This window comes from Histoplasma capsulatum, genomic scaffold, assembly GCF_000149585.1.
Source record: "Histoplasma capsulatum NAm1 scaffold_2 genomic scaffold, whole genome shotgun sequence".
NCBI lineage: Eukaryota > Fungi > Ascomycota > Eurotiomycetes > Onygenales > Ajellomycetaceae > Histoplasma > Histoplasma mississippiense.
Window position 1 is genome coordinate 320,277 of NW_001813981.1, and position 14,235 is coordinate 334,511.

Sequence of the window (14,235 nt, forward strand, 5' to 3'; positions counted from 1 at the left end):
TCTCACGCTCCCGCTTCGCCAATGTAAAAACAAGCTACTTCCCTTCAAAAACCAGTGTTGAATACCTAGGCCTGAGAGACAGTAGCCCAATTCTAACTGTTTTTCTAGACTACGAACATGGCAAAGTTTAAGCCGCATATGACAGGTCATTATCCGGCATCGGGCCTATATTTATCCGTCATTTGAATCGCCAGCAGACTGAAGAATTCGAATGAATTATTTTATAATTGCTCCTTGATTCGGTTGCCAATGTTTAAAATCATGAAGATGGCGTTTGGGACAAGCCAAAGGGGTGGTGGGTTACGACATACGGATGTGGCTCCTCTCTCTATGCTACCATTAGGCGTACTGGTGAGAGATCCCATTTGTACTCCAGGAACCTAACAATTTACATAACAATATACATATATAGTCCAGCAGGAGTCACCATTGCGTACTCACCTCTGCCGACTCTTCGATGAGGGTCCACCCCTGTTATCTTTCATGGCCTAAGCAGAGAACACCACTAAATCCTTACAAAGCTGGAAACAAGTTGAAAAAACCTCAAGTGAAGCCTATCTCTGGCTAATATTATGAATCCTACCTAATTTACGCCCCAAGTCCGCTATTTTTTATTTTATCACCGTGAAGTATTCTTTGGATGCCTCAAAACGAAATCCCTCCGCATGTACTTCTCATGTCTATGAGAAATCCCACAGCCCAAGCAGACCGCCGAAGTCAAATTTCAAACCCAGCCGAAAGGTATCATATGAATGGGCGGCCTCATTATTCACCATCGATCGATATGTCCTACAAAATCACCAGAGTATTTCTATTCCATTCGCTAGTACCAAACCTCACAAAACCTGTTCCAGACGCCCACGCCATACATCTTCAGCCTTCCATCGCATCCAAAAGAGTTATTCTCTGAGTGGTCGGCCATCTGGTGTCAGGTCGCCCCGGTATTCTGGGTCGTAGTCTGAACTTTTCTCATCCAGCGTTGCTACATAACGGTTCCGACCTCCTTTTCTCCCATGGGTCGTGACGTAATGCGCCCTAAGGTTGTCGTTTCTCGAAAAGCTTTTATTGCAATCGGGAACCCAGCAGACGAATGGTTTCTCATTGGTGTGGTTTTTCAAATGCCTTTTTAGATGCTCATGCCGCCAAAATCTACCACCACACCCTGGTGCGTCACATTTGAAAGGATGTGGTGGTATTTTTTTGGCAACACTTGCAAGAGAGTGAGCTGGCTGTTGCAGCGGCGTCGTTTCGCCCGGTGATTCGTCCGTCCATCCCAGCGTCGTTGTGTGTCCCAAATCTGAGGAATGGGTTGGGGAAGCAAAGTATCCATTGCTGTCGTATCCCCAAGGATTTTCCCTAGGGCCTGGCCTTCCGGCGTATGCTGGATTAGACGCTGCGTTGTTTCCCGTTCCTCCCACGCCCGAGCAATACCCCGAGGTAGGAAACCCTAAACCAGACTCAGTTTCATTCATTCGTTCCGCCGTCGTCGCTAACCAAGTGTCTTCTCGCCCAGGGACTTCGTACCCGAAGCCGTAGTCTGCTTGCCCAGGAGGTTGGACGTAGGACGTCGCATTCTGCAGTTGATCGCCACGAATGGTGCCGGGGGAACCCTGTAATGTATCGTGGTCTGCAGTGGCTCTGTCGTACACCCTAGCGGGTACAGAATGCGCTAAACCCTTCGTATCAAGGGAACCTGGATATTGATGTGTTAGTCTCTCGTCCAGTGATGACTGAAAATCTAGCATCTATCCTTGAATTCCCGTATTAGAGGTGGAACGGCGCTCCTGAATCAATACATTGTTTCCCCGCTCTGCATACGTCTGCTGTTCTGGGGCTGTTAAGTTTGGGGGTGTCAAATTACCGGAAACCAAGTTCGATATTCCAGCTCGTCTAGCATTTGTGCTAGGTGGGAGACGTTTATCGTCCATGCCGAACCTGCTAAAGATACCTTAATACCAGATATCTACCGTCGTGGTAATGGAGTTAAATGCCACGAAGGATTTGCGTCGATTTGGATGTCCTCGTGCTGAATGGTGAATACAGGGTTTACAATAGCAAAGGGGGCTCGATTTCTGGGAGAAATCAGAAAGTAATTGCACATGGAAGATATTTGTTCTACAAATGTGGTGGGAGAATTATTTAAATATTCGTGAGGTAAATACTCACAGCCGATATTTCCTCCTTCCCGAAAGCGCCGAACTCGTATCCTGAACCATGGATGACTACCGGAGCCGTTTGGAAAGGGTAGTAACCCTTCGAACTATATAGCATCAATATACATGCCAAAATCAAAACCGTCAAACCAACGCCACATCTGTGGCAAGGTGACCGCATCCCATATCCCTACAAATGTGAGAAGTCTAAAGTTTAGCATAATTCGTCGATTGTGCGTATGAAGAATTTAAAACTGGTCCCCTCCTCCCGTGGCACGGCTACCGACTTTCAAATTTACCTGGATGTATACATACCCCTACAGATCAGTCTAGTGTGCAAAAATTCTGCGGGACAATTGGTTTATAGAGAAGGCCTCCAACTGTGGATGTTGCCGCGCCGTTGCGTTCCCCTGGCCCAAAATCAAGCTATAATCCGTTCGAATCTATACGAGCATCCTCAATCATGATACGACATTCCATCAAACCAGTTTCTGTCAAACAAACTTTGCTTCGTTCCGGACGGCCGCACGCAGTGAGCAGGGCTTGATTGTGCTTACCAGTGGCCCGCAACTCCAACGTGCCATAGATACGCTTCAGCCTAAAATATTAGTTGGAGATCGCGGCATCCAGCGTACTCCGTAGATTCGCTTGAATCTCTAAATTATCCACAAATGCTGATCCGCACCCAAACCAGCTAGCTACCGCACGGCCCGATTTAGTCACTCTCGGGCCAGACTGAGATGACGAACCTTTTTCCAGTAAACCTTCCTCCAATTGGTGCGAGCTAGTCTGCGTTTCCGATACAGATAATCGGTACAGATGATCCCTTCATGTTCGAGTTCTCATATCTACATTATTGACCTATTGCCAAGCCCAAGAACAGCTTAAAGCGGTCCGGAAGGCCGAAAGTGATAAATCCAAATGATTCAACATTCAGTTGAAGATATCATTAGGTGTTGACCTCTCAAGGCCTGGGTTCAGCCCTTCGTACCCAAGAGAATTTCCGGCCATTAGGAGGTTAATTTCATTGCGCACATTGCGTTACTCCAGCCCCATGTACACTTGAGATGTCCTTATCCCTTTTCATGTTCTGGGACTACCAGATATCAACCGCTGTGCTCTTTTAAACGCAGGGCAAAGCATAGAATGTCTCAGCAGACTCTCACTACTCCAACAAGGTGAAAATACAATGTTCAAAACGCAAGCCTCAATTTTCTTTGAAAAAAAAAAAAAAAAACGCGGCTTCTCCCGTCAATAAAACTCAATGCTCTGATCTTTCTAAGATCGGGCATTTTGTTTGAATGTATCTAGATGCCTGCAAAAGACTTTGGGACAGCTAGTTTGCTACTGTTGGCTTCTTTCGCTCTTCCGCGAATGAATCAGAGGACTTCGTGGAGTCCAATTTTTATATGAATGAATCCCTGATTAAATTTGTGATTTGTCGTCCGGGCATCGATCATCGACTACCAGTACTCGCACGCACGAATCAATCTTGAACGCATAAAAATTTCCATCACCCGCACCAGTTAGCATCTAGCTTACCTTGGCTCGCATCCCACCTTCGTGGCGCTCGACCAAAGGTGGACCTTTCGCATGCTGATCCCCCAGTGTCCCTGTATGTCTCTTGCTAGTGCTGGACGCCACAACAAAACTGACCAATTTGCCTTTTACACATGGGACTCGAGACGATTGATGTGGAACGAAATGCTGGGACTGAGTGAAAAGTCTAGTGAATTTGAGTACCGAAATTAATGCAATCCATACCAAAATGCTGCTTTACATTGCTCCTCCTCTGATTCGTGTGGCTGAAAACCATGCAGTGACTCCGCTGCTCCCAATTGTTTTCCCTAAATGTCCAATCATGTTTGTTGCACATTCACGATTCATGATGCCCCTTTGAAGCTGACAAGTCAAGCACTCTAGGTCAATGTCTAGGAGTATCAGAAGCTCTTGAGGGATATGTTTGCTATGTATGTGCACAGCATATATACAGTACAGCACTCCATTCTCATGTGTTTCATTCAACGCTAGGTCAAATCAGCGTTACAAACCCTTTTCTATAAAAGCTGCTATGATTGTCAGTCAATGGACGGAAATCCACCAAAACCTGGAATAACTAGTCAACGCAAATTTCAGGGCGGAAGGATGAGATGAAGAATATGAGGTCTTGACGGTAAAGCCGCGATAACCCTAATTCGGACAGTTTCCTGCATCTCGGCGGCAAGCCTCTGCATGTACCATGCCATGACCCAGAGACCAATGATCCCACCTCTGCAGGAATCCACGACATGCGCACGTACTTGGTGGAGTCCTGGATCTGTAGCTATGCCCAAGCCACCGTTAACGCCTATCGTAGTTGGTGTGGGGTAGCGCTGGAGGTTTGAGGACCTTTCCGATGGAATTCTGCCTGAGAACTTGCATCAACCTTAAGGTTTACTTACGGAAATCTTGTTTGCTTTTCCCCGGTGCGTCTGACTAGGCAACGCAAGCCGCATGGTCCGCGACAATAAGGCTTTCGCACGGGCACTGAACACACTGCACACTACGCGAAAACGTATTTTTCTGACTACCCTAAGAAACCATTTTCGTCGTTGACAAATCGAGCCCTGCCAAGGAGGAACCCATTCTCCTGCTGATACAATGTGTTGCGTACTTCATCAATATTCCTGCGAAGCATCATCTCACACGTCATAACCCAATTTGACTGGCATATCGCTCCGTCCCAGGCGACCGTCGTCATTATATACTGAAGAGGATTGCTGTCTGGAATGACATTGACTGAGATTATGAGCGGGGAAGCTGGAGGTGTGTTGGATGCAGCATGACTTTATGCTCTCCAGAGCACTCTCGCCCTTGAAATTTCCAGTCAATACTGTGTGCATGTAACGTACAGTGGTATGTCTACACTTTCTGTACATTACATACATAATTCATCCAATGAGAAATCCAGTATATATTATCTATCCAATTCTAATCAATAAATATATTTCTAACAATAGACATAAATATGTTTGCTTCCGCAGTGCGGGCCGCGGCCAGGCTTTACCCCATCCCATGCATGACATTCGCATTCAAGGCTGGAAAACGCTTATGCGGGGCTCTTATCTCGCCCTGCAGCAATCCCTTTGCGGTTAGAAAATAAAACCTTCGTCAGGCGTATTATCCCTAGAAGAGAAGTTCATCTGGATAGATCGATCAAGAAGGAGACATACATTAAGCTTGAATGGTGACGTACTTACTTCTTGTATGAACATGGTTTAGCAGCGATGAAGAAAAAGGCTAAGGGAAGTAATAATTACCGATTTATAAAGCCGCACACAGCCATTGTTATTAGGCTAAACCAACAAAGGAAGGACAGAAGTGGAATCATGCGAAAGATAGAAAAGGGAAAAAATAAAAAGGGAAACAAAAAATAGTATGTCATGAGTCAATTCAGCCAAATCGAATTACCTCGCCCTAACCGCCCTAACCTGACCTACCAATAGTAAATTGAAAAAATTCCGAATAAACCCAACCATATTAAAAATCGAAAAAAGGAAAAAAAAAAAAAAAAAATTTTTTCTCTCTACCCCGAGGCCTGCCCATTGGTAAGTAGGAAGTAAGGGGAAGGATGAGGGAGAGAAGAGAGAGAAAAACAAAGTCAACATCTGGGAAAGATGGATGAACCTTTTGTTTTAGGTTATTGGGCAAGCCAGGTATGCCACGAAAGCCATCCGTAGTAGTCATGTAGGTCATCTGCCTAATTAACACAAGTACAATACGAAAGAAATTAAGGAAGAAAAGGAAGAGAGCGAAATACAGTATAGGATGCTAATGGCAGATGGGGAACTGGTGGGCGACTATGTTGGGAAGGTGGTGATCATAAAGGTGGGTGGGGAATTGGAGATTAAACAGGTGAGAAAGAATGGGTAAGAATAGGGAAGGCCAGATGCCCCAAGTAAAAATTCTTTCAGATTGCGCCCAGCACAAACTAAGATAACAGGAAAGCAAAGACAGAATGAAAAAAATAATGAGAATCGATTTATTTAGCAATACTGTTACTCATCATGCCTTGCTGCTGCTGCTGTTGCTGTTGATGCTGGATAACCTGAGCCTGCGCCTGTGCCTGTGCCTGTGCCTGTGCCTGCGCTTGTTGGGCCCGTTGTTGACCCTCCCTTTTCATAAAGTCAAACAAATATTGTTTGGCGATTTTCTCTACTTGTTCTTGGAACTGCTGGCGAACGGCATCGTGCCAGCCAGACGGATGACCGAATTGCTGTATGAGTTTCGCGCGTACCTCGTTTTGAGCTTGTGGCAGCATGCGCTGCGTGTAGAGTAACCGGTAGCGAGGTGGAAGTGCTCCTTGGCCTTGCCCAACTACACCACTTGCTTGCGGCATCGCTTGCTGCGGTGGGAGTTGTTGCGGGCTCCCTTGCTGTTGGCCGTGAGGAGCTTGGGCCTGTGACATTTGCAGCTGTGCCAGCTGAGATCGCATGACATGTGCTTGATAAGCAGCTGCATTTGGGAACTGGTTCTGTTGCACCTGCTGCGGTTGGGTTTGCTGCTGTTGTTGGATTTGCTGCTGCTGTTGCGCCTGCGTCTGCGCCTGTTGTTGCATAAATATATTTGGGTGTTGTTGAGGCTGGGCATGCTGAATACTTTGCTGTGCGTGCATATTGGCCTGGAGCTGAAGCTGTGCCATTTGCTGAGGCGTGAACTGTTGAGTGCCGGCCTGGGCTTGCAAATTTCGCTGCATAATAAGTTGCTGCCTCTGCTGCAGGATAGCTTGCTGCTGTTGTTGCGGGGTCATCATCACACCATTCATCTGGGGATTGGCCATTATGGGATGGTTCATAACAGGGGTCTGAGCCATGGTAGAAGCGCTGGGACTTGCATGTGTCATTCTCTGCGTGGGAGTTGCATTGCGCATTATTGGTGTGGCATGTTGTATAGCAGGGGTCCCTTGCCCCATCTGTGGAGTGCCATGTCTACTCTGACCCTGTTGGCTTCGTGTATTAACCATCGGATGTGCCATAACAGCTGGATGGCTATGTTGTACACCTGATGTAACTTGAAGTGGACTTCCCACTCCTTGTGAGGAACCTGTTATAGCCATTGGAACTCCTTGGTTCATCTGAGGTCCCATCAAATTTCCTGCCAAAGGTGACGAACTATGAGGGGTTACATTCCGGACTGGTGGAGATGACTGTTGACCTTGAGACGCTGGAACCATTTGTCGAGGCTGCGGCTGATGAGGTATTCCCATAGCAGGGTTTCCACGGGACTGGGAGCGGGCCCGATTTTGTGCAACCAAAAGTTGGGCATGTGCTTGCACCTGGGCATGGTGTGCTGCTGCTGCCGCCATTTGCGCCCTTCTTTTATCTTCCCGGCTTTGTTCTTCTGCCAACCGCTGCTCTGTTGCCCGTCGTTTCTCTTTCTCAGCTTCCTGCTGCAACCTTTTAGCGTGGTCTTGTTGAAGCTTCTTTTCATGTTCGATTTTAGCTTTCTCTTCATGTTCATGGCGAATTTTCTCGAGAGTTTTGAATCTTGAAAATCTAGGTTCGAATGGAGCTGCACCACTTTCGTCATCAACATTAGGAGGCTTCGCTCCCCCAGCGTTGCCAGAAGTGGAAGGCCCCAGCCTCTCATCCATGATAAGCATAAATCGTTCCTCTTCAGCAGCCAATGCTTCATCCGCAGCTAACTCTGCGACAGTCCGCCTTCTGGTCTTTGGTGAAGGCGGTTTGTTGCGATGTCGAGGATCTTCTAAAAACTTGAGAAGACTCGCACTCGCGGTCAATGAATCAACCGGCTCTAGGTAGAGTGGTGGAGCTGTGGCATGTATAAGTTTTGCCTCTGCTTCTAGAAGTTCTGATGGTTCAACCATCATCTTTTGTCTCTTTGCTGGAGGCGGACGGTCAGATATCGGAGAAGATGGAAGTGTAGATATACTAGGCGTTTGGACAGCTGATCCAGTTCGCGACGCGGGATATGCTTGGGACTGGCGACGATTTACTCGTGGATCAGGCGTCATGGACAACAACGTTAATTCTGCGAGTAGAGACTGAGGTGTGGGATGTAATACTGTGGTGAACACCTTGGGTTTCATGGCTGGTTGTTTTGAATTGCTAGATCCCGCTTTCACTCCATTGGGTACTACAGTGTCACTACTTGTTTCTGATACCGGCTGCTCGTCTGCTTTATGGCTGCTACCTGTTGAAGATCCATTGGTGGTAGGCTTTATCTTCGACTGATTCTGTTGCGGATATGGAACAAATGGTGAAGGAGTGATGTGCTGATTGTAATTGTGCAAGGAAAAAGGTGAGCTCTTCTCCCCAGAATTGGAATTGGATGAGGTGTTGGATTGCGTGGAGATGGATTTATGATCCACGACGCGGACAATGAGGCAATCTATTCAAAATTAACTCCGAAGCTTCAAAGATATAAATAATAATAACAAATACTCACTCTCATAGAAGCGGACTCCGCATCTCACCAACTCCTCCATCATGTCGTGAGGAACTGTGCCAGCCTTCAAGTGCTTCATGAAAATCTTCATTTCAGAGTTATAGGGAAAGCTGCCATCTTGCTGGTCGAAACGGAAGTGGGTGGGATGTAAATGTATAGTTAAGGATGGCGGAACTTTCGAGTATTTTTTGAGGATATAGGACGTAGTTTTCACTATGTGGTCAGAGTAGGTCAGCGTTTCATACTTTGTCGAGAGAAAAATTCACGATAGGGAACACGAACCATATGGCTCTGGAAACATCTTCAGCTGATTCCGATCTGTAATAGCTCCATCTGCGCCAGGATGCTTTATCGACAGACGCTGTAAACGAGATGCAGAGTCTCCTGGTTTCTGAGCCTCTTTCCTGGGGCGCATTGGCTGGCGATTATTTGCGCCATTTGCGGCGGTAGCACTTATCGGAGTCACCGAGCATGGCTGTTTGGCGAGCGAAGCACGATTTGAAGCCGAACCCAGTGGGGATGGAGATGGCTGTGAAGGCTTCGCGCCATTGATCCCAGTCTGGATGTAGGACGGAGGAGGGCGTTTGATTTTGGGCGCGGGAAGTTTCGTGGACACAGCTGTCGCCATGCTGGAAGACGCTTCCATGCAGTTAAGGAGGGTTCTACTGCTAGCGCCCGAATGTGACAGTTCAGACGCTATCAAACAGGACGGATAAGAATATTATAACCCCCGAATATTGATAGAAAGCCGATGAGGGAGACATGTGGGGAGTAGGTGCGGATAACGGAACGGCGACCGGCACGCCCACGACCGGCTCCGGTGGACAACAGATTGAAAGAGGAGATGCCTATACAGCACAGTATACTGGACGAGACGGCGGAACGCTAATGGAGTCGAGATATACTGCCAGTCTGATGGCTATCATCGTTGTATGAACTGTCGTTAATTGTCGTTGGTTGATGCCAAGGATGAGGCTCCACGGATGTCACCTGCTCTTATATCACGTGATTTACACGGATTCGATCTAGCGTCAACCTAGGTAGTTGACTAATTGATTTAGTTCAACCTCGGCGAAAAAGGAATCAAAAGTTACGCTGACGTAGTCGATTAAAACGGTGTTCAATGAGTGTCAGACAACTTAGCATACTGGTTGAGGTTTGAAAATTGGAAGTAAAGGTGTTATAAGTTGATTGACGAAATGACGAAAATGCGTTATCTCTTGAACGAAGGAGCATAAAATAAAATACAAAATACGTAAAAAATCATAAAAGAGATGGAATAGCCTAAAGGGGAAACAACCCCGAGATAAAAAGAGCCCTATTCAAATACGTAGATAGAATAAAATCGTACAAGAATGGATAATAAAAAATTGTTTGGGAGGGTGGTCATATCGTGAGTTAGGAAAACATCAAAACGTTTTATTTCACAAAAAGTGTCAGTAGAAGGGGATCCGGCACTATCATTCAGTCATGGCCACAGACACGCCGTCTCCAGTCTTCCCCAGTTCTTAGCCCATCAACCACATCAAGTCGCTTGCCTAGGCCTGTTACTCCTTCTTTCTGCCACCATTTTTCACTCTTATCTGCACCTATTGCAGACTCGTCGTCACTATCTACCAACCCACCGCGCCCGCCCTCCGCACCAACTACAACAACAACTTGTCGAACCCATGCGGTAATTTGGTTAACCGACTCACCGTCATTGCCGGTCATGCTTTCTTGGATATATACAATTTCTGGAGAGAGGTGTCGAAGCATGTGAACGTGTCCAGTTGGTGTGCTAAAGGGTAGAATCATTGTCTCCTTGTCGACCAGTGACTGGGCTTGGTTGTAGAGAGCCTTGAAAAGGGGCGACGCCGACCCGAAATCATCCCCTGCAGGACGAGGTTCAATGATATCGAGGCTGGACACATCTTGTGTGTTTTCTACAGTTCCCTCCTCCGGGGAAATGTTGGCGTAGGAAGAGGAAAGAGAAGGTGTGGGTCGAGACGAACTTGGGGAATTGGATGAGTGAGCTTGCAACCCAGGAGCATATATCAAGACGAAAACTCGTGCAGTATCGGGTTCGACGTATTCAGGGAGATGGGACAGGATAGACTATTTAATGGTGGATTAGCTCCAACTGCATCGACTAGTATTTTGAATAATAAACCTACATGTTCTGGTATTTGCCCTTCCGAATCGTCTTGATCCTCCACAAATCCAACAGAAGACACCACGATGGCCACGGTTTTTCTAGACTTTGTTTTAGGTGCATGTGCCGTTGGAGCCACAGATGGAGGCGGCAATGCTCCTGTCATGGCGCGAGGTCCCGCAGTCGCAAGAACACTTCGGGAATTCGCTTCCTCAGTCCATCGGGAATGGTCTTCAAAATCGTTCGGTCCCTCTTCGCGGATCGCAGTCAACGCACCTCCAACAACAGCTCCAGCAGCAGCCACTCCAGCAGCGACTCTCCTGCTAGCGCCGTCGAACAGTTGCTGTGGACTTGGGGTTCGTCGCAATGCACCTTGGACTCGCGATATGACACTCGCATCTTCCGGGTGAGCTCCATCATGGGCCCCGGTCGCCTTCGCGTATCCACTTTCCGGCTGGCTGCTCTCAGCGCCAGGTTGAAATCCTCCTGGAACATTTTCATCCCTTCGTTTGTGGTGTTCCTTATCCTCGTAATAATCATCGTCGTCTTCACCGTCGCGGCGTTCGCTCCATACCCAAGTAGCAAGGCTGACGGCGGCGACGCCGACAGTGAGAGCGAGAGGAAGCCAATAACCGAGAGCAGTCCTTCTACCGGTGGAACTAAAGCCACCGGGACCACTGTGGCGACGACGACTGTCGGAAAAAGGTTGGTTTGACATGGGAACAGAAGTATAATTGGTTTTTGTGCAAATAAGGGGGTAAATAATCGCAATGTCTAAGTATATCCACAAGCGGGCGATCAATGCAGATGGCAAGAATGCCACATTGTAGTCCTCCACAAGAGGTAAGGGAAAAGGTGGAGGGGCTAAGGGGGAGTAGACAACGAAATCAGTGTTTATAAACCATGAACTACCCCGTATTGTATATAAGATTTCAACCTCGGACATCGGCGAGCGCGTTGTGTAGTTTCCCGTGCGCTGTTTGCGGGGATTAAACGTGTGGCTGGGGACGCGAGCTGTGTTTGCATTGTTTGCTCGATACATGCATATAAGTCACGTGGACATAACAAAAAGGAAAAATTGATCGGAGATCTCGGATCGACACGATCTATCATATACATTTTGATATTGTGCCCTCCACTGCGATCCAGGACAACGGCTGTCCGGAGTATATAGCTAAAAAAAAGCCGCCAGCGCGCAGACATTGAATCAGCACGGCTCTTCCTGCGGACACGCTCCTATTACCCTCAGCAAATTCGGCTGAGCATTGATTGGCATCCCCGCTATTTCACTCTTCTTTGTTCTGGGAAGCTGCTTATAATATAAATTTCCACCGAAAGCTCAGGGCACGGAGCCGGTGGGCGGGGTGTCATCCTGAAGATTGGGAAGGATAGTGTGATCAACGCAGGTCGCGGGGCAAGGAGATCCCTTGTCAGCTTCTCGAATTGTCAGCTAGAAACATGCCTCATGCCTCTGTTGTACCCTATGCGGGGTTTCAGGCTCTCATACTCTGTGGCCCTGGCGTTTCTTTGAATACATTTACTTCAAACCCTGAGGAATTCCCCAAAGCCCTTGTTCCAATTGCGAACCGCCCTATGGTCTGGTACCCTCTAGACTGGTGCTATCGCATGGGCATTACGAGTAAGTGCTTCTGGAATATTTCACAGATTATTTATTTATTATTTAGTCCTGATCTCCTCCAATGGGCGTTTTACCGCCATCAACATGGGATACAAGAATGAATTTTGTATGTTGAGGGTGGATCGACTTGCGGATACATGCCGCATATGGTGCCCAGGTTGCTATATTCAAAGGAAACCTTATATTTCGTCATAATCAACTGCGGAAATCATTTCATTCAACATCCCACATACAATTGCTGCTTGTCATTAGAAAATGTTCTAATAAACGCCTCAGATATAACTCTTATTACTCCTCAGTCAAGTCAGCCCGCTCTAGAGGCTGCCCTATCGCAAAACCCACATCTTACATCGCTACCTTCTCCATCCCCATCAGTGCTTGCACCTCGAGACCTAACCTTCACTACTGGTACTTCGGAGCTTCTGCGACTACCTGATGTGCAAGCATGTATCAGGTCCGATTTTATGCTTCTTCCTTGCGACCTAATATGTGACTTGCTTGGCGAATCGCTCCTCGAAGCGTGGATGTCAAGCCAAGGAGCTCTGGATGGTTCGTCAGTCGGTGAAGCGTTTTCAAGCCGCGTATCAAGCATGGTTGGCGTTGGCGGGGAGCATGGTGGAAGGAGAGGCGGTCTCGGGGTATGGTACCCCATACCCACTTCCAAAGAAGAGAAGATCAAAGGGGAGGTGGCCGATTTCTTGGCCATAACACCCCTGGATACAGATGATGCTGCCGTTGTCAATGGCGGACCAGGCGGGAACGGATCCGGCCGCGCCTCATTATCAAAACTTGTGTACGCTGCGCCAATGGATACACTGAAAAACACAATGGCCGAGAAGAAGGCTTTCTTGATCCGCCCTTCACTCCTTAGAAGCCATGGCAGAGTGAAGCTCTTAACCACCTACCGTGATGCTCATATCTACTTATTGCCGTACTGGGTGAAAGACATGGCTAAAAGAAACCAGAAATTCGAAAGCGTCAGCGAAGATTTGATAGGATGGTGGGCGAAGGCCGAATGGCAAACGGGCCTAGGCGAGAAATTAAGCCTACGAGAAGTTTTCAGCAACCAGGCCACAAATAGCCGTGGTTTCGTAGCCGAAGAGCGTGTCGAGGAAGAAATCGACATCACAGCCATGTCTACAACAAAATCAAGTTCCCACTCCAACATCAACCCGGACGGCAGCAGCGCGACACATAAGCAGACTCGACCGCGTCCAACCCAACACACCTTGCCTTTTCAACTAGACGATACCGTCAATCCTAACCCAGCATCCCCACAAAAACTCTCCGTACCCCCAATCCTCGCCTACATTCACCCTTCACAACCCTCCGCCCCTCTAATACGGCGCGTGGACAGTTCTACCCTCCTTCTGTCGACCTCACTCCGTCTGGCAAAACTAGACCCAATCAACGACGTTGGTCGCGAGGCTGCGTCCCCGTTCGCCCACATGAACAAAATCGCCCATCCAGCCGGCATCGCCCAGCGATGCACAGTCACCAAAGCCGACTGCCTGATCGCCGAGAACGTAACCGTCGAAGAAAAGTGTGTCATCAAGGAGTGTGTGATTGGCGCCAACTGCCACATTGCCACGGGTGCGCGACTGACGCGCTGCTTGCTCATGGATGGTGCTGTGGTGGACCAGCGCTGTCAGCTTACAGGCTGTATTATTGGGCGACGTTGCAGGATTGGGCGCGAGTCTGTGCTGAAGGAATGTGAGGTGCAGGATGGGAATGTTGTTCCAGAAGAGACGGAGGCGAGCGGGGAGAAGTTTATGGTTTTTGAGGGCTTGGATGGAGATATGGATGACACAGATATGGATGGCGATATGGATGGCGATACGGATGAGCATGGGACGAGCTGA

The 14,235-nt window shown here is 47.9% G+C and overlaps 4 protein-coding genes across 4 annotated transcripts; 1 reads left to right on the plus strand and 3 right to left on the minus strand.

The window, feature by feature from the left end:
- Positions 1-899: 899 nt before the first annotated feature.
- HCAG_02202 (predicted protein) lies at positions 900-4,040 on the minus strand (the record flags this gene model as incomplete). The annotated part of the gene is made up of 8 exons (XM_001541981.1): positions 900-1,693; positions 1,936-1,963; positions 2,167-2,260; positions 2,308-2,343; positions 2,711-2,744; positions 3,189-3,249; positions 3,696-3,879; positions 3,934-4,040. 8 exons carry the CDS (start codon positions 4,038-4,040, stop codon positions 900-902), a joined length of 1,338 nt encoding a protein of 445 aa, XP_001542031.1.
- Positions 4,041-6,174: 2,134 nt separating this feature from the next.
- Positions 6,175-9,228, minus strand: HCAG_02203 (predicted protein; the record flags this gene model as incomplete). Its single annotated transcript, XM_001541982.1, has 3 exons — positions 6,175-8,543; positions 8,601-8,813; positions 8,883-9,228. 3 exons carry the CDS (start codon positions 9,226-9,228, stop codon positions 6,175-6,177), a joined length of 2,928 nt encoding a protein of 975 aa, XP_001542032.1.
- Positions 9,229-10,064: 836 nt separating this feature from the next.
- On the minus strand, positions 10,065-11,452 carry HCAG_02204 (predicted protein; the record flags this gene model as incomplete). The annotated part of the gene is made up of 2 exons (XM_001541983.1): positions 10,065-10,697; positions 10,757-11,452. The coding sequence occupies 2 exons, from the start codon at positions 11,450-11,452 to the stop codon at positions 10,065-10,067; spliced, it is 1,329 nt and encodes a 442-aa protein (XP_001542033.1).
- Positions 11,453-12,192: 740 nt separating this feature from the next.
- HCAG_02205 (conserved hypothetical protein) lies at positions 12,193-14,235 on the plus strand (the record flags this gene model as incomplete). Its single annotated transcript, XM_001541984.1, has 3 exons — positions 12,193-12,373; positions 12,420-12,479; positions 12,650-14,235. The coding sequence occupies 3 exons, from the start codon at positions 12,193-12,195 to the stop codon at positions 14,233-14,235; spliced, it is 1,827 nt and encodes a 608-aa protein (XP_001542034.1).